General features: G+C 35.5%; 1 protein-coding gene across 2 annotated transcripts; it reads right to left on the reverse strand.

Moving 5' to 3' along the window:
- Positions 1 to 1,801: 1,801 nt before the first annotated feature.
- Positions 1,802 to 9,401, reverse strand: LOC114533963. Of its 2 annotated transcripts, none has more exons than XM_028555599.1 (7): positions 9,243 to 9,401; positions 6,475 to 6,710; positions 4,885 to 4,981; positions 4,569 to 4,712; positions 3,972 to 4,059; positions 3,219 to 3,387; positions 1,802 to 2,104 (listed from the first exon to the last, which is right to left on the reverse strand). In XM_028555599.1, the coding sequence occupies exons 1-7, from the start codon at positions 9,343 to 9,345 to the stop codon at positions 2,033 to 2,035; spliced, it is 909 nt and encodes a 302-aa protein (XP_028411400.1). In that variant the 5' UTR covers positions 9,346 to 9,401; the 3' UTR covers positions 1,802 to 2,032. The 2 variants fall into 2 exon arrangements, with proteins under 2 accessions (XP_028411400.1, XP_028411401.1); XM_028555600.1 differs by lacking the exon at positions 9,243 to 9,401 and adding an exon at positions 7,128 to 7,422.
- Positions 9,402 to 20,516: the final 11,115 nt, after the last annotated feature.

Consider the following 20,516-nt stretch of genomic DNA (forward strand, 5'->3'; position numbering starts at 1 on the left):
AGCACAGAAAGATTACAATATGTAGCTAATATCTGCGAGGGTATAGGTATTAGTACACAAAACGAAAAAAAGGCAAATCTAATGCGTCAAGGTAAAGTTATTTAGCCACATTTTTTCCTTTTTTAGAATTTATTTCAAGGTTTAACGTATAGTCGAAAAAGTATTTACAAGTTACAAGCATAGATATTCTATTGAGTTTTATACTGGTTTAAAAAAGTACAAAATTTAACATCGGTGCGCACAGTGTATATTGCGGTGCCCGCGCCAAGTTTGGCACCGCATTATATTCTGCCTGTGAGTTTGTTTGTTCGCATCAATACGTTTCCTTAATCGCCTAGTAAAAATTCCTTGCACATGCTTGGAATGCTTGGAATTTTTTCCTAATTATTACCATTAATCTTGTTGTACGTTTGCCAAATTCCTTTTTTAAAGGAACGTTCTTTTTTCAATTTCAATCTCAAACTCTGATAATTGCGTGTATCTCTGCTTTTATGCACCCAAGAAGGACAAAAATACCACCATTTGATTCAGCGTAAGAAATTTTACTTTCAGGTCTTAAACATATTTCTAAACAAGAGTATTCGCAGCGATTTGTGACGTTTGAAAGACAAACGAAATTGAATTGTTGACAAATCGCTCAAAATTACTATGCTATACTTCACTAGTAATAGTAAGTTTGGTCTTTGATATCTTTCATATCGTTGGTTTTCTCTTTTAATTTTCGTCCTTAAATAAGTGGTTCGGTCTTACATTACGATTTATTTTATAGTACTTTGAGCCAAATATATTCTATTTCGAAGGTTTTAAAGTATAGTTTCAATAAGCGAACTTTATGACAAATCGCTCAAAATTATTAAACAAACTAAAAATGCAGTACGCTTAATCCTTGACTTCTGTATCGTTGCTTTTCTAGTTTCCGGCTCTACACCAGTTTATTCGTCTCACGTTTCTCTTCATTTTGATAGTATTTTTAGATAATATTTTTAGCCTAAATATTTTATTTCTGAAGATTTTAAAACGGCGCAATTTTGACCTTAATGTCCAACCAACCAGGCTGCGGCCGACAGGAGAATGTAAGTTGGTGATGTCGTTAGAAATGAGCGGACGTTTTATTTCTAGGCAAGCGTTGCGGGCACCGCATTTTAGTACTGTGTCTGGTTATTATTTATTTTTATCATGAGGAGCTGTCGAGCTGATGAACCGTTTGCATTTTTCCATCGGGTTGTATATAAGATATAGATATACATCACATGCACTGTAATCAAATTTGAGTTGATCGAGTTGATCACCGCCATGCATCCTTTAACGACAGCGGTAACAATTTTGGACGCGGAATATGGCACGAATATTCTGGATTTAAACCACCTTGAACATAAAGTTCTCCCCACCCTGTGATTTAAAAATTCTTAGCAAATATATGAAGCTGAAAAACGCTTTAAAAAACAAAAGCCTAGTGTCCTGAGCCTCTGCTCCTTGAGCAAAAAGGATTCCTTTCAATTGACCTTTATTCTATGAAACTATATTTCGAATAAGTAAAGTTGACAATGTCATGTAACACCTCAGACAACTATATTATTATGCATTTTACTACAACCATGCATTATTGTTTAAATCTATTTTACAAACAGCGACCCTTTAAAGGTTTCGAAACATATGTTTTCCAATGGTCCAAAATCTATGCACTATATAATGCACGTAAAAAAGACTGATAAATGACATAATTACGTTCTATATCTACGATTACATTCTGCATGCACTAATTGGTTTGTTTATACTGACGTATACCCTGAATCAGCTAGTTGCAGTAGGACCATAAATTTCAATTCCTAAACAAATGTCCCTAATTGTCTTCACCCTAAACAGTATTGATATTAGCGGTCTATTAAATAATATCTCGCTTTCTTTCATACATTGCATTTGTTTTAATTAAGAAGCAATATAATAATAACCTTTAATATATAGATCTTAAAATGCACGCAGCTAACATAAAAGTGCTTTACATAATAATATCCAGCCTGTAATTTGCTTAGTTTTAATTGATAACAATTGGGATGTGGATTATTTCATCAATGACGCTGGCCACTTTGCCTTGATTTCTTTTAATCTATAAAATAAAATAAAATTGATTTGTTTTAGGTATTCAATAAATAATTATATACATTCAACAAATTATTTTATAGAGGTTGAAAGGGTCTTAATTTCGAGTGGAATCATACACATGCACTTCAAATCCAAACAAGGAACAGTTGATGGAAAAATGAGTCAACTATCAGTCCTCCGGCAGGAATCAAACCTACGCTTCCGCGACGCCGGAGCCGTTACCAGGTAAACATCCCATCAGACTTTGCCAGCCGCCATGCCCCGGATTGCAACGAACCAAAATGCCAGATCTGCAATTTCATCGTTTCGACTGAAGATTCTGTAGTCGGTTTCGCATCCGTACAAGATGTTCGCACGTCATCGCAAATTCCATTCACCCCAAGATCATCCTGGATTAAAAGTCAATCAGAATGTCTAGATCTCCTACGCACTCACGCCCACTTCAAACAAGGCAGCCGCCCATCAAAGAAAATCACAAACATCAAGGACGTCAAAAAGGTATCTGAACGTCGTAACTATTGCCAGAGATGGCCTTTTGGTTGTCCGCCGCAACACCCCCTTTCCCCTTCTTTCCCCCTTTCACCGACCTCATCGTCGTCCCACGCACCTCGCTGGAGCACCCCTCTAAGCAGCAACTACTACTTCATATGAAGCGTCATTTCTACGCCCTCGACATGACCAAAGTCGTCGATTGCGTCTGTGAAACATGCCATACGCGCGCATCGTTACGCAAGCTACCCGAGCCACTGATGAACCAGTCAACAGTCGATTCCCAACGTGGTTAAGATAATTTTTCAAGCGCTCGCAACGAGCTTGCAAGTGGGCCTTTCTGCGGTTTTTGCGAGGACTGAAAAAACTCCTTAAAACTATTCGTTCTAATCCAATTTTTAACAGGAATCTTTTGGTTCCTTTTTCAAAGAGCCGAATAGTTGCTATCAATAGATTTGGGAAAGACAAATATAATAATTATAATGTTGCAATTCGTTTCATGAATATAGCTCAATTTGTGCGTGGGATAAAATGAAATTGTGCCGATTAATAACTTGTTGAAAAGTCAAAAAATAGTTCATTGACTCGTTTTAAATTTGCACTGCTCTATACATCAGAACACGTCCTACCACTTTCACAAAAGGAGGTTTTTTTGTCTCCGAAAATCCAATCATTGCAAAAGAGCCTCTTCTTTTTATTGATGTAACAGTCTCTGGAGCTATGAGGGAAAGGGCCGCATATGCTTCAGCTGTCATTCCTTTTTCGCCGTCATCTTTAACAGCAGCGATGATGATTTTGCTAAAATCGTAAATATACAGGATAAACTTTCAACTTTTAGTTAAAGAGTTCAATAGATAATAAATTAGGCTAACCACTGTCTCTTTGTCAGAGTGAAAGACATTACATACATTGCATAGTTCAATCAAAAGAAAAAATTGCACGGGATCATAAAACCTGTTTCGCATTATAACAAGCGTTTTCAGCATGCTTGAAAAGATCAGAAAGTGGTTTGCATATATTGCGATAATTTGCGGAACAACACAGTGACACAACGGAATCGAGTGATGGCTTCACACACGTAGGTTGCCTATAAATATGCTTTTCTCTTGTAAAAAGATTAGAAGTTTGGTGTCATTAAAAAAAATATGGTTATTAATTTGGACTCCTCATTCTTGCATTCACTATACGCCGCTGATTTTACGTAAAGACTCTTTCCAAGATTACAAATCAAAGTGCTTGACGTGTTGGAATTTTTTTCCAAAACAATAAACTGCTGATCTCTATTTAGTTTTCCGAAACATTAAATAGCCAAGAAATCGTGCACTACCTAGCACGACTCCAAAACTGAACTAACTTTGTCTTGGTGGAGAGACTGAACTTACTTCTTCTTGGTGGAGAGACCCTTTACAAATGTGGTCATGTCTGTCGCATCCAGATGTGTGTCAAATGCACGCGAGTCTTCGATATATCTTAAAATTGTTTGGAATTCGTGTCGTTAAAAAATTTTGTGACGCTAAAATATATATATATATATATATACTTTGGTTGAAATTGTCCTATTGAAATATTTTCTTGGCAGCAGTTGCAATAGCAACAGAGATGTTTCAAAATGGCTGCAAAAAGAGTTTAATATTATATTATTATGTTGTGAAAAATGTTATTTTAGCTCCAAGACTCCATGTTCAACCTCCACTAGCTGAACTGTTAATACGCAAGCATGCAGCCATCAATAAAATAAAAGCGCCGACAATGTGGGTTTCTCTCGCTCAAAAAATTGTTTTTGCCAAAATTCCAAATTTTGCAATTGTTGAATTGCAAATTTTGTTTTTCTCTGTAAAAAATTATTTTGTTTTATTTCACGACAATGTGGATTTTTATCAAAAAATAATTTGCGTAAATATTTAGTTTTGAAATAAGCGGAAATTTTTGACCTATGATAAAATAATTGTTTGAAAAATATTCTTATGATGAAATCTTACCGTTCTTGCCGTCGATAACAACAAAGTTAAAACCACGCGTATCATTAGAATAATCTTTTCCGTTAATCTTTATAATTGCATGACCCCATGATTGGGGGTTAGATTGATATCCAAGACTGTTCACGTGAATATTAAAGTTTCCATCTGTAATACCGGTTTTATTTTGTTATCAAAATGTTTCCTCGTCCTTCATTTAATTAGATGAAATTATAAGACAAGATGGCGGACAGCTCGCTAATTGCAGTCTCTAGAGATTTTTCAAAAACTAAGCAAGAAATGAAGGAAACTATTTTTTACACAATATCTAACTAATTACCTGTACATTTTTTCCCCTTATCCTTGTCATATGTGCAAGAACAGTTCTCTTTTAAACAAGATTCATCCTTGCAATTGAGACAATCACAAATCTTCGCCTAAATAATAAGATATTGTTGGTCAGATAAGAATCTTGTATAAAACTTAATGCGGATGACAGAAAGTGATGAAATGAGATAATCGTGATAACAACGGCACGCGATAACATAATCTCTCATTAAACTGAGAAATCAAAGCGGCAATAATACCTGTGCTTTTTTTTCTTGCGATCTGAATTCATATTTTAGCGTTTCATGCGATCTGATTGGCTACGCTGAGGGAGTACGGACCGCACGATATTTAAAAGCACGCACGCACGGGGGAAAAAATAAATTGAAAAAATAAATAAATTATTGAAAAAATAAATCTTTATTTTACCAGTTTAGTCGGTCCGTATATAGGGAAATATTTCTCAAGGTCTTAAAAGTGTCCCTCGGCCTTCAGCCTCGGGCTGTTTTTGAGAGCTTGGGAAAAATCTCCATATACGGAACTCCAATCTGGTAAATATATATTATTCTACAAAGTTTAGAAAATTCGTCATTGTGTGCACAGCTACCATCAGAGCGATAAAAATGAACATACTATTATTAGTTGGAATACGTCATTATCATCATTCATTTGTTAAGAAATTCATTGTATTCTGACTTAGCGAACATCGAAGACGGGACTAAATCGTTCGACAGGCTCGTGGACGAAACGTGAATGATATATTTTGTATTGTTTATTCGAATGGTTATTCGATTGTTACTTGGTTACTTGATTATTTTGATTGGCTAAACTAGCTAAATATTTATAAGCCATTCACATTCATCATTAATATAGCTACAATCAAACATGAAAAAAATATGTCGTAGAAAAAACTCTTCTCATCCAATTTCTGAAACGAATTATTTGGTAAAAATTGGAAATACGCGGGCGAAAATAATTGCCTGAAGACTATGGAGCCTGTTGTTTGGTAGGAACAAAAACGTTTGCACGGTTTGAAAAGAATTCGAAAAACTCACAGCTTTTTGACTTTCTATAGCTGCTTCTGTTAATACGTCTTTAAATCGTGCTTCATTTCACATAGTTGACAAAATTATGCATGTGACGCCTTTGAAGAGAGGCTTCATTTCACACTTAAATGTTATACTCCTAATTCAGTAAAATAATGATTAATGTTTCTTGTTCGAGATATTGCTAGACGATTTTCTTCTTCAATACAAAAATGAATTTTAAGTAATTCTAATTTTCCTTTCGGGTACCCTCACTATTTAACAAATCAAATTCCGGTCCGATTTTCCCCATCCGGACTCTTGTAGTGTAGCGATTAACAGATTCCAGTCATATAGTCGAAAATCTCTTAGCTGAAATATTACCATGCATGCGTGTTCTTAAGTTCTGTGTCAGGATTAATTGTGCATGGCCCTCAGTTTTTACTAATAAACAATAAGAGCCTGTCACATAGATATTTTTGCCGTTTTTAGGAAATGTAGCTAAAAGCAGTGATGAAATGTATAATTATTATGTAGTCAATTTGTTCAGCATTTGATGATCTATTTTAAAGACTTACACGTTGTGGTTCAACCATGGTATAGTGGTCGTACATTTTATTCTTTTCAAGATTATCGAGATTTTCTGTTGCTTGTAAATGCAGCAGTTCACAGGTTTCACTCGTGTTGCTGTTGCAGGATCCACTTTTCCGATAGTTCACTGAACGACAGCATTTATGGCTAAGGCAGTGATGAACACAATCGGGTCCAGAGGAAGATTCAACACATTCAAGCAAGCTGATATTTAGTCGGTGACCTAGATTGAATGCAAACAGGGTTAATAATTCGCCCTGGATTGCATGCCGCGTCTGCCGCTAAATTGAAACGCCAACACAATGGTAATAACGTACTTGTACGCAGCCATCTATTACTGCAAAATCCAACCCAGGCCTTCATCAATACATTAGCGAAGGCCCTGTGTCGCGTCCCTGCTAACAGGGAGCGGAGCGTCAACCGGACTGGTTAACCAACATACTTAAACCGCTCAGTATCAATGTTCTCCCGGTCTCCCCGATGAAGTTTAGCTAACGTTTTACCATGCATAAAATTAGGGAGTCGTCACACTTCACGTCCAAGAATAAACTAGAGTTTGTTCTTGCTATAATTATTTATAGAATTTGCTCCTGCACTCATCAAATATACTAATTGGCTAATTGGTTTCCCTGGATCATACCTACAAGAAAGGCTTCAGTGACCGCCATCTTGGCTTCAAACTTCCGACCAAGTGAGTCTTCCAGTCTTTGGAGCTGTTTACATGAGCCCGGTTACCCGAAATTCAACGAAGCGTGAGAGGACTTTGAGGTATTGAAATAAGTCTTTATGACACCAAACAAGTACATGCTTTTGTTGTGGTGATTTTTCGACTGCCAGGATCATGTTATCTGCTCATTTCAATACCTCAAAATCATCTCACGCTTCAGTTGAATCTCGGGTAACCGGGCTCTCGGGTAAATAGCCCCTTATTTGAGTTCAATGACGTGAGCAGCCCGGTCAACTATGTTATGCATATAATTACGTCATACTATCTTATACCATTACGTCATACTATTATATGTATATAATTATCCTGGGAACTCTCTGACAAAAAATACAATGCATACATTAACGCCATCACTTTTAACAAAAAATTACCCTAATTCTTTAAAAAATCTACACATCTTACATATTATTTACTACATTTATCTGTCATATTTAGACTTGATACTTAAAATGCTTAAATTTTGCAAATAAAAAGAGCATGTTTATCGAAATTTTGCAATTGTGACAAACGTCGCCATCTTCTGACTGGCTGTTAAAAGCTAGGAAAACAAAAAAATGGCGATCAAAAATCAGTTTGCTAAATTGATGAATTTCGTAGCATTAGGAAACACGTTTTAAATGACTTTTTAAGCTTCTAAAATGCGCTGTAAAGCTAGAAACGAAGCAGAATCGTGCGAATAGTGCACATGAGGAAGTGGGAAATATTTATGTGGTAAGAAGAGTGCGCAAGAGCCGTTTTATGATTAATTTTTCGTAGTTTATTTCGATTTCAAATATATCGTTTAGATTATATGTAGTATAGATGTTTACTTGTTGCATTTCACAATTTGTGCGAGAATATGTTAAACAAACTATTATCATTACTATATATTAATAATGTTGTTATTATGTTTATTATGTTCGGCAAACTTTGTCGCCGTTAAGAAAGAAATTTAGGCCTTCACGCCAGCTATTTGTTTCCGGAGAGGATAGAAAAATACATTAAAGCTCATGATGATGTATATTAGTTAATTGTTTGGCAGGTATATTTGGCGTAGCGTCGTTTCGTATATACTGCAGCTGAATGCGCACATGCATGCTTTTTTGTATATAGACGAAAGTCTAAATTTGGGATTATCATTGTTAACGTAACAACGTCATCAAAAATTGGAAAGAACAATGAAACTGCCATCGTATGCATGTTAATACTATAGCGATTAATATCAGCCATAAAAAATTATCTTGCGATATTACCCGATGAAAAAGTTGCATATTTGTTTCTTTACAGGTTAACATTAGTGGATTTGAAATGCCAAAAATATTAAGCCACAATTAAGGGCACAAGAAACCATCGTATTAAAATATATTTTCCAGATTTACCCGAACTACAGTATTACTGATATAAGATAAGGTTTATAGTGTGTTTATCATACGACATATAACATATTGGTTCAAATTATTGGTTGATTTAAAATCGTTCAACTTTAAGTCATTAAGAATGAGAACAGTTTATGTATCACTTATAGTGCATTCTAGAGATGCGCCAATTTTTTTCGATTTTTTTTCCGTTCTAGCGTGAATCTTTAAAGCATGTAGTTCACTTTTCATACAATAATACTACAATAGTAAAAATGGAAATTATTGGCAGAAAAGGGAATAAAAGTATCAGAAGTAGTTTAATTTGCTATTTTGTATACCGATTGATATGGCAGCATTAAAAACTTAAAAACGGCATGAAAATTATTGTATAGAGTTAATGATAATTATATCGAGTATTAAGAAGTAACACTTTATTTTCCAATTGCCAATCGCAAGTTGAGGGGGAGAAATAGAAAAGACTTGTTCGTGACCACTTCCGAAGCAGTTATCAATTGATGCAATTGCAAGCTGACAATCTTCCCTTGCATCTACATTAATTTCCTTTCTTGAAACAATGTACGACGAAATACTATCACAAAATACTAATTCTATTTGTGTACGTATTTGTCCACGTATACTTATCTCAAGAAATAATACAAGAATGCTCACGCTGTCATGTCACATACTGTACCTTGCTTCTCGTCTCTAAAGCAAAAATTTTCAGCATTGACGTTCCAGCTGCTTTCTTTGAGATAAAAAAATACAATTATTAAGAATAAGGTCCAACTGTCCATTTTGTGAGTGGCTCAATCTTATATTTCAATATTAGTATTTCACAAACGTTAGCCAAACTTATATAATTGCTCAGTATAATTATTAATAATTATTTAATTATGCAAAATAGGTGTGTGCCACCTGCAACTACTAGTAATTTATTATACATGGTGCTTTAAAAAAAGGACCCCTTATAGTCAAGCTTTTTTTAGGATATGTCAAACTCACTGATGCTTAAAATGCAAAGCGAGACGCTCAATTTGGATGCCCCAGCTGTTGCTATTTACACGCCAGGGCAATAATCGTGCATTGAAATTTCAACAGAAGCTCCATTTCAATAACGGGGTACTTTTTATACAACCTGTAGAACTAGATTCACTGGACACACTCAACTGCAACGGCAACTAAAGCAGGGTCTGAACGATTTCTTGGACAACTACAGTGCAAAAGTGGTCCAATCCTCTCAGACAAGAGAGGAATTACAACGGTGGATTTAGGGGACAGTTTGAAATGGTCTGCTGGGCGGAAATGGTCTGCGGCGAAGAAACTAGTTCATATCAATATTCTACTATTGAAAAGCGCCTTCCTGGCCCTTCAAGCACTTTAAAAAAACAGAACCTGAATAACTGTGTAAAACGCAACGGCTGAGGCTAACATCTACCACAAGGGCAAAACACATGCTCCATAATTTCTTCAACTCGCTAGCACATAATTGCATGTGGTAACTTTCCACGTCCCTGGGAAGTTGAACAATCTGTGCAGACAACAACAACTGGATGATAGACTCCAGCACTATCAAACCTTTCTTGAAACATTGTCGAACTTCCCGAGCACACTCAGGAATATTCGACGTTTCTAATATAAAGAGATCTGCATGTTCATTATCGCCTGAGAGTTCTGCTCATTATACCTTTAGTGTAGTTGGTGATTTCCGCTGTAGCTAAAAAGTGCATGTTCAGTTTATCTTGTATTGTTAACAAATTTCGTAATATTACGCAACGCTTGTATTTAGTAATAGTGTTTACCAGTGCTCGTATAAGTGCTTACGAGATAAGAATTAAAGTAAAATAAAAAAGTCATTTTAGGTAAACAGGATATGGAAAATACTGATCACTTAACACAACTTGGGAGTAGTAATAATCCCTGTTATAAAATTATTATAGTAATGCAGCAAAGTACTTCAGCAACATCTTGTGGAATATCTTATCCAAAATAAATTTGGGTAAGAGCTAAGCAACTATAAATGGATGGAACGGCTCTCATATCGAAGGAGTCATCAATGAAGGCAATCTGAGATTATACTATTTAGTTCAGTTAACTGAGAGGGCTAAAATACCAACTGCAGATCTGCAGGGGCGAAACAAGTGTGATAATTGCAGGGGGTTGAATATTCGTATAAATTATTCTGTTATAAATTATGCGTGTTTTCAAATGGAAAAACTTCATTATCAACTTATTTTGATAGCCTTTCTATGTTCTGGAGGTAGTCTGTTCACAATACGTCAACAGCCAATTCTTTAATATCTAATTCGAATAACTCTAAGTCGATTAGGTTTTTTTACGATATAAACTAGTTTGAGCATATTCATTACAGTTGGTGGAAAGGATATTCCTCTTTCTGACAACGGCCCTGTTGGTAAATCAAAGATATCGTCTGGCCCGGGCAGATTTGTCTTTTTTAAATCGTCATAAATTTATGTCCACAGTAATTGTCATTACATGTCATTACTGCTATGTTTGGAAAACCCGAAACGTTTAAAAGTTAACTAACAGTTTATTACACTAATGTTAATTAACAGTTTATTTACAACTTGTATTGTATAAAATATTAACAAAACAAACTATTCATTAATCCTTTCACGATGTTTGTAGCATCCTGCTGACCTGCTGTATTAAAATTTTAAAGACTTCCTAATGTTACTGTCAAGCAAGTTGCAGATCTTTTTGGTTGACTACGAAATACGAACTTCAATGTTTACACGGGGTCAAATTACCTACGGGAGCTCGGCTCGCCTAGTATTACTCGGATACAATTTGTATATATGCCGCCGTAAATCGTTAATGCGGTTCACCTACGGTAGATTGATTTGTTAGCCGATTCGCTTAAACTGCACGAAAAATTTATTAAAAATTACAGTTCTTTCACGATGTTTCCGAGTTTAGAATGAAAAAATAAATTACAGTCATAGATCGTGATCTCTATATAAAGTTATAGAGCACTGTAGCCGAGCTCCTCGTAATCCGCATTAAAATTTGCGAAAAATCACGGAGCGAAGATTCACTAAATGTCTTCCGTAATTACTGTGCAAATGAGACACAATTCTGTTGTGGACCACAAAAAACAGACTGCAATGTATAAATATCGCGTTATGTTGACATTCGAGAGTTCATCCACAACTTTGCAATCTAAATGCTGGTTGCTTCTTAACTTAACCTATACTTAGATTGATTTCCTTCATTGATTTACATAAACTGCGTGCACTAACATTAAAATGCTCTCACGATGTTTCCATCCAAAACTAAGAGTAAATCAGATCGTAAATTTGGTAGTGGAGTGTATCTATAAATACGTAAAAGCTATACTCATAGGCTACTTCTTATTTATAAAATAAAAAAAATTGGTTGATATGCACTTTAAGCTTTAAGCGGTATATTTACTAGTTATTTCTCCACAACTTCTTAATTCTCAGTACACCATTTAGTCCCTCACTTTCGATTACTTATATTCCGTGCTGGGATACGAATGAATCAAAATTATTTCTTTGAACAAGTGCCCACCCAATTTGCCACTCTGTCTGAGATCGTACCAGCTAATGAAATATTCGTAAGGGACACCAATACGAAATACAATGTCAATGTCGTTCACACCATCTTTATACGTGCATGAATAACTTAAAAATGTTCGGAAGACAAAGAAATATTTTTCTTAACTTTATTTAAATCAAATTGATTTGGAATATCACACATCTAGTTTATATATATATATATATATATATATATATATATATATATATATATATATATATATATATATATATATATTTTAAATATATATATATATATATATAAATATATATATATATATATATATATTTATATTAAATAGCATTTGAATTTTGTTTAATTAGCTAGGATATAAAGTGGACGTTGAAAGTGCTCGTTATATATATACTGTCGTTGTCAAAAAGGTTGTCCTGAGCAAGTATATGTATATATCGATCACGTGACATTATTATGCATCAACACGCGTGGGATTGTACAAGCGTGTTAATTGCGAGTTCGAGTATGGCAAGGTGAACGATTAGAAAATGCCAAGACCATATTCGGATGATTTAAGGTGGACAGTGGTTTATCAACGACTGTTCTACGAAAGAATCATCGACGAAATTGCAGTACAGCTATTTGTTTGTTCAAAAACCGTCTATCGTACTCTCAGCACCTTTTGGAACACGGGTGATGTGAAGCCTTGCCGTATGGGTCGTCCAACAGCGAGCGTATCTTTATTCCCACACGAAGAATATATTATCATGGACTGCTTACGCCGCAAATACAGTTGAATGAGATAGCAAGCTATATGTAAACCTCTTCAATAGGATTCAAATCAGGACTGTCGTACACTCGTTCTACAAATTCTTGTACATGATGTGTTGGGTGGTTATCTGTTAAAAAATATGCATATTACTAGTTTTAGCAGTTGCATCTTTGTGCATCAACAAGTTTTGTTTAAACAGACATTAATAGATCAAAACATGATCACAAATTCAGTCATCCCTTGAGACATATGTTGGAACAGCGAATTTGCATTAATTATTTTCAAATCCCACCCATAACGAGAACGGATCGCGGGTTTTCCCCATCAAATCGATTCATAGCTGGCAAAAGCTGTTCATCAAGAAAATGGATAAAGGAGCGTGTTTCAAATCTTTCTTCGGGATTCTTCAACAAACAGTTCGCAAGAAGTCCATCACACGATATTGCCGAAATAATGGAAAAGCGCGGTGTCCACCGTGCATAGCTATAGTTGCTACAGTAAGGTATTATTTAGTACATACAATGCCTGTTTCATCAAGGAAAACGAGCAGGTTTGGGTCAAAAAGGCGGATTTCGGCCATGAATTGTAGCCTAATATCGTTTCTTCGCTGAAGGGCAATTCCCTGTATCTGAAAAAGAAAATCTGGTTTGAAGAGTTGATAAAGAACAACTAGAATCTTGTAATAAATTGGAAAAAGGTGGAATGGCTTGCGTCTTATAAATATAGTTATATGATTTCCAGCGTGCGGTATTAAGTATATATTCCAACTTAAATAATGTCATAATGTTCGTACCTTTTTGCGTGTTATTCCAAGCCTATAGAGAGCTCGGCACAGTGTCTCCTGGCCAAATGCAGAGCCAGTAGCATTAATGATATAGCTTGCTATCTCATTCAACTGTATTTGCGGCGTTCGCAGTAAACAGTCCATGATAATATATTCTTCGTGGGGGATTAAAGGTACGCTCGCTGTTGGGCGACCCATACGGCAAGGCTTCACATCACCCGTGTTCCAAAAGGTGCTGAGAGTACGATAGATAGGTTTTTGAACAAACAAATAGCTGTGCTGCAATTTCGTCGATGATTCTTTCGTAGAACAGTCGTTGATAAACCATTCTCCACCTTAAATCATCCGAATATTGTCTTGGCATTTTCTAATCGTTCACCTTGCTATACACGAACTCGCAATTAACACGCTTGTACAATCCCACGCGTGTTGATGCATAATAATGTCACGTGATCGATATATACATATACTTGCTCAGGACAACCATTTTGACAACGGCAGCATATATATATATATATATATATATATATATATATATATATTATATATATATATATATATATATAATATATATATTATAATATATAATATATATATATATATAATATATATATATAATATATATAATATATATATATATATATATATATATAATTATATATGGTTAAATAACAGCTGATTGACAAGATAAGTATGGGAGTGAGAGTAGTAGACGAAGCCTGTGAGGAGATATCGCGAATAAAAACCTTTAAAAAGCAGAATCTGTGCATGAGTGATAATTATTGATCGGGGGAAACAATTCCCGATAATGCAAAGGCCGACAAATGACTAGTACTTTATTATCACATGCATGATATACATGGTTCTAGTTGACATGCATGGTTCACACGAGTACACTGCTCTAGAGGCCTATTTCACTTAGCACAACATGAGACAAGTAATTCATTCTTGCTATGCATGTTCGCTAAATTTGATCAGAATTACAAACTTGGGCAAAAGTTTATAGCACATGCAGCGTATACTAGCATAATTTCTTCTAGTTGCCAATCACAGTGACAACCAACGCTTCTCTTATGGTTTTCAAAGGGTTTTGACCGTGATTGTAGCATTTACAATTACAAGTGCAGTTCACTCCTGCCACATCACATGCATGCACATTCGAATTCCGGGAAGACAGATTTCCTATAGAATAACTTCCTTATTATTCAAGGTCAAGTTGTAACAATGCCTACGCGTTGTAATTGACAGGTTCTTTCTCTGAACGCAATGTTTTGGATAATTTGCATTCACGCGGGTGAAATACAGCACGAATATTCCTCTGGATCTACAAGTCTTCCTTATTATCTTGGTATTAGAAATGCCCTGGTTCAGAATTCCTGAGCTTCTTGTTAATACCCAAAATATGGCGGTATTTGCAGTTTTGTATCGTTTAGCACGTCGACGTAAACCTAAATTCTCGTATATTGAGTCCCAAATGCTTATATTGGGGACTGTATTAAATCTATTCCTGGTATTTTTTCAACGCTATTGGGAACTCGATTGAGAGGACGTATGATTATCACAATTACAGAAAGTACATGATAATGTGTTGTATACGACCACAAATGGACGTTGAAAGTGCTCGTTCGCGCGAAAATGGGGCTGAATTGTATTATTAATTGTAATAGACGGGTCAATATTGGAATCGCATTTGTACGGGAACCTTACGGTTGTAAGACTGAGGCACGAAACGTATTTTGTTTGACTACAGAAGTGTTTCTCGTATCATGCGAAGGGCAGCAAATGACTAGTATTTATAACATTTACAATTATACAAGTGCAGTTCATTCCTGCCACATCACATGCACATTCGAATTCCGGGAAGACAGATTTCCTATAGAATAACTTCCTTATTATTCACCCGCGTGAATGCAAATTATCCAGAACATTGCGTTCAGGAGAAGAACCTGTCAATTACAACGCGTAGGCATTGTTACAACTTGACCTTGAATAATAAGGAAGTTATTCTATAGGAAATCTGTCTTCCCAGAATTCGAATGTGCATGTGATGTGTCACGAGTGAACTGCACTTGTATTATTGTAAATGCTACAATCACGGTCAAAACCCTTTGAAAACAATAAAGAGAAGCGTTTGTCACTGTGATTGGCAACTAGAAGAAATTATGCTAGTATACGTTGCATGTGCTATAAACTTTTGCCCTAGTTTGTAATTCTTATCAAATTTAGCGAACATGTATAGTATACTCTTTTGTCGAACCATGCATCGAAGGCTAGAGCATATCGTCCAGCTGCTTTCATCAAAGTGTTTTATTGATTTCAATAAACAACTACAAATCTCTAATTCACTGCATGGGCGGTATTATATGACCAGCTAATTGTATACAGATATACTAGAAAGAATTAATAACATGTTTATCATAGTTGAGAAACTTTTAGTCAATGACAGTATTTATTATACTATATTTAGATTAAGTTGTTTCATAGATAAAGAAAAAAAATGCAGGTACATGAATAAAATGTCCAAATCGTCCACGAAATTAGATTTCCAATTTTTCCACAAACGTTTTGGCGCTTACTCCTAATTTTTCGATAACGTCTTCACGAACGTCAGAATAGCGTTCCTTGCTCAGTGTGAGGGAATCGGCAGCCAACTCTAAATCAATCTCAGTGTTGTTGTACGTGAAGAATAAAAAGCCATAATCGACTTTTCTTGCTTTGAAATATGCACCGGCAAATTTCGCAACGACTTGGTCATGCTTATCGGCGGTGCAGGAGACGATTTGGAAATTGCCGTACTGCCCCGAGACACAATTGTTATGAAACAACTCGATGGTCTCCCGACCTGATTTTTTGAACGAATCAAAAGTTGCTTCCACCATAGTTGGTTCAGTTTCACGAACTAATGACATGACAAGATCCAGGACCACCTCAGACATTACGAGCGAACCCGTGTGTGAATGGTACTTACTGAACTCGAAATCAGGAGTAACCCAACCAACCTTCATTAAGACGTATATGTAAAACTTGTACCAATTGACGCTGTCAGTCTGGCGGTCATATTTCTTACTTGCGGCTAATTGGGCTAGAAGTGTGGAGTTCAGGACGTCTTCATGATTTTGCCTAGTCAAATTTTCAGTGAAAGACACAAGGCTGCCAGCATCAACAAAGGCGTCTCCTTCCCCTTTCCCTGTCCCAGCGGGCGTTTTTAACAAATATTCACCCTTTCGATGTGAAATTGGTGGGCCTTCATGGAGCTCGAGAGATTTGACGAAACTTACAGCGTCCATATTATTTCTCGCTTTCACACGTTGTGGTATTTGAAATCAAATTTATGAAAACGTACGGTGCACTGCGCTTTTATATGCAATCAAACGGCCGGTTTGGAATGAGGAAATTTAGAACAACCAATATTCTGAAAATAAGGGGCGGAACCCTTAAAAAATAAAATCCTTGAGTGTGAAGTGCGGGCGTTTTAACGAGCCTATACATGCACTCTGATAAAAAAAGGCAGTGCACCTTGTTCCTCTATAATTCTATCGAAAATATTGTCTTTTAGGTTTGTATTGTGTTTTTATCTTGTTTTCTATTAACTTTCCTTTAAAAATTGCTGGAAAATTATACTAATATCATGCCCCGCATATTATGAAACTTCAATATACCGGACAATGTATTAAACGCGTGCCTAGCGTCTTGTTTAATATTATCAACTGATTCTCAGAAATTTATCATTCATTATATTACGCAGCGTTTGTGTTCAGTTATATTTATATGTCTTCGAGAGACAAAAAATATAGAAAAGCTATTATCGATAAGCAGGATGTGGAAAATATCACTTAGCACAACATGGGAGAAGTAATTCATTATTGCTATACATGTTCGCTAAATTTGATCAGAATTACAATCTTGGCCTTGGGCAAAAGTTTATAGCAGATATAATTTCTTCTAGTTGCCAATCACAGTGACAACCAACGCTTCTCTTTATGGTTTCCACGGTTTCTATGGTTTGCCTACGCATTGTAATTAACAGGTTCTTTCTCTGAACGCAATATAAGTATTGATTTAATCGTATAAACAGAATTTGCATAATACATAGAATAATAAACTTACACCTAATGACCTAAAATTTACCTAAACATAACAATTACGACAGTGGATAGGCATAGACAGGCAGTCGGGCATTGTAAGCATTTCAACAATCAACACGGACGTTTTCGACCATGCAGTCGAAACTCGTAAGCATCAAGTACTGTTTATGTTCGAGTGGCAAAAGCAATATCTGAATAAAAAAGAACATAAAATCCATATCTTCGAGCGAACCGTGTAATGTTCTGTTTATCATATGGACTAATTCAGAGACTGACAAAATATACGCGAAGACGACAAGAAAATAAGCCGCCAAAGACCATTATAAATCATATGCATATAATTGAGTCTTTTAGCATGCATGTGTATCCTTTACAAGATGTCCAAAAGCTAGCGAACGGTACACTGATTCTATACGTTCATACGATATTATTTTCAACCATCCAATCAGGCATTTGTGGCCAGATCTCGACTGTTTTGAAGTGCAATGATACAAAATGAGGAAGAATAAACTAGGCCCAAAGAATTTACCAAATGCGTGCACCAGCTTTAAGAAATTTATGGCAAAATATGTTGATGATTGCAAAATTACACAATAATTATAGCTTATTACAGTAGGAATCATTAACATGCAACAAACAGTAAATTATTAAGATTGGGTTATGTGGTTTATAGCAGTCCATTTATTGCTGCAAACAAAACGCAAAAAAAAACAAGCAAGTCTTTAGTTCAATATTCTGGTTAGGTTCTTAAAAGTTATTTTTTTGCTATGGATACAACAATTGCAATTACAAGTGCAGTTCACTCGTGCCAAATAACATGCACATTCGAATTCCGGGAAGACAGATTTCCTATAGAATAAGCTGCAATTCCGGGAAGACAGATTTCCTATAGAACAACTTCGTTATTATTCAAGGTCAAGTGGTAACAATGCCTACGCATTGCAAGTGACAGGTTCTTTCTCTGAACGCAATATATAAATGTAGATTTAATCCCATAAGCGAATCTTATATAGCTAAGTTATATTCTTCCTTTAACGTTGGTCCAAATTATGTTCTTCCTTTAACAACACCATAAAATAATGTTACCCAATCTTTAGAAAAGGTAGCCGGTATGATTCTGTAATTGTGCATCGCCACTGTCAAATATACAATCTATTAAACATAAAGTGGCGCAGGTGTCGCTAGCTGTCGCGGTTAGTTGAATAATTATACCTTGAAGTCGCAAGGTTAAAACGGGTGTGGAGGACATATTTGCAAGAATTTCACATGCAACACGATGTTGTTCAGGACGTCGGTGCACAATACGTGAACAGTCAATTTTTTAACATTCTCTCCTTCCTTTAAATGCATTTGGCTATTTTATGTATAATTATTATTACTAATTTGCGGAATGCGTTCGTTAACCAGTCGGTTGAAAGGATCCTCTGTCTGAGAACAGCGCTGCTTATAAATTGTTTTGCATCGTCATTGATGTGCCGAGTAATTATCATTATACGTAAAATCCATTTATAGTTATCCACTGTAAGAATTTCAACGATTAACACAAGAATATTCGACGTTTCTACGATAAAGAAATCCGTTCATTATTGCCTGAAAGTTCTGCTCATTAAGCCTTTGGTGACTTCCGCTGTAGCTAAAGAGTGCAGTTTATCTTGTATATTGTTAACAAATTTCATAATGTTACGCAACGCTTGTATTTAGTAATTTTACCAGTGCTCGTATAAGTGCTTACGAAATAAAAATTATAAAAAAGCCATTTTAGGTAAACAGGATATATGGAGAATACTGATGACTTAACTCAACTTGGGAGTAGTAATAATCCCAGTTATGAAATTAGTGAAGTAATGCAGTATTGTACTTCAGCAATATCTTGTTAGATATCTTATCCAAAATGTATTTGGTTAAGAGCAAAGCAATTATATCCGACATGCATGGATGGAACGACTCTCATATCGAAGGAGTCATCAATGAAGGCAATATGAGATTATACTATTTAGTTCAGTTAAAGAGAGCAAAAGTACCAACTGCAGATCTGCAGGGGCGAAACAAGTGTGATGATTGCAAGGGGTTGAATATTCGTATAAATTATTCTGTTCTAAATTATAGCTACGTGCAGTGTTTTCAAATGGAAAAACTTCATTATCCACTTATATTGACAGCCTTTCTATGTTCTGGAGTTATTCTGTTCACAATACGTCAACAGCCAATTCTTTAATATCTAATTCCAAGAACTCTAAGTCGATTAGGTTTTTTAATATATTAACTAGTCTGAACATATTCGTTACAGTCGGTTGAAAGGATCCTCTTTCTGACAACGGCCCTGTTGGTAAATCAAAGATATTGTCTGGCACGAGCATATTTGTCTTTTTTAAATCGTCATTTATGTGCATAGTAATTGTCATTATGTGTCATTACTGCTATGTTTGGGAAACCCGAAACGTTTAAAAGTTAATTAACAGTTTCTAAGATCTAAAATATCATGGGTATTGATTTCTAAAATTGCCTACTTTTTAGTTCTGGCGACAAAAAAGTGTCGTACTTCACATATCAACTTTTTACGGACGCTATTATGCTTTTGACAAGCATGCTTGGACAAATCCAAGGCACCTATGTTGTAACTGTGTTATTCGGTCTTTCGAATAAGAAACCAGTATTTTATTGCCATTTCCCTCTAAGGCCATAGCCAGCTTTTATAATTATATGACTCGCGAAAGCCCAAAATAAAATGAACGTACTAATATTGTATTCATCGATCGTCATTTCCATGAAATTAATTATTGGAGCAGAATT

This window comes from Dendronephthya gigantea, unplaced genomic scaffold, assembly GCF_004324835.1.
Source record: "Dendronephthya gigantea isolate DGI-Jeju-01 unplaced genomic scaffold, DenGig_1.0 000096F, whole genome shotgun sequence".
NCBI lineage: Eukaryota > Metazoa > Cnidaria > Anthozoa > Malacalcyonacea > Nephtheidae > Dendronephthya > Dendronephthya gigantea.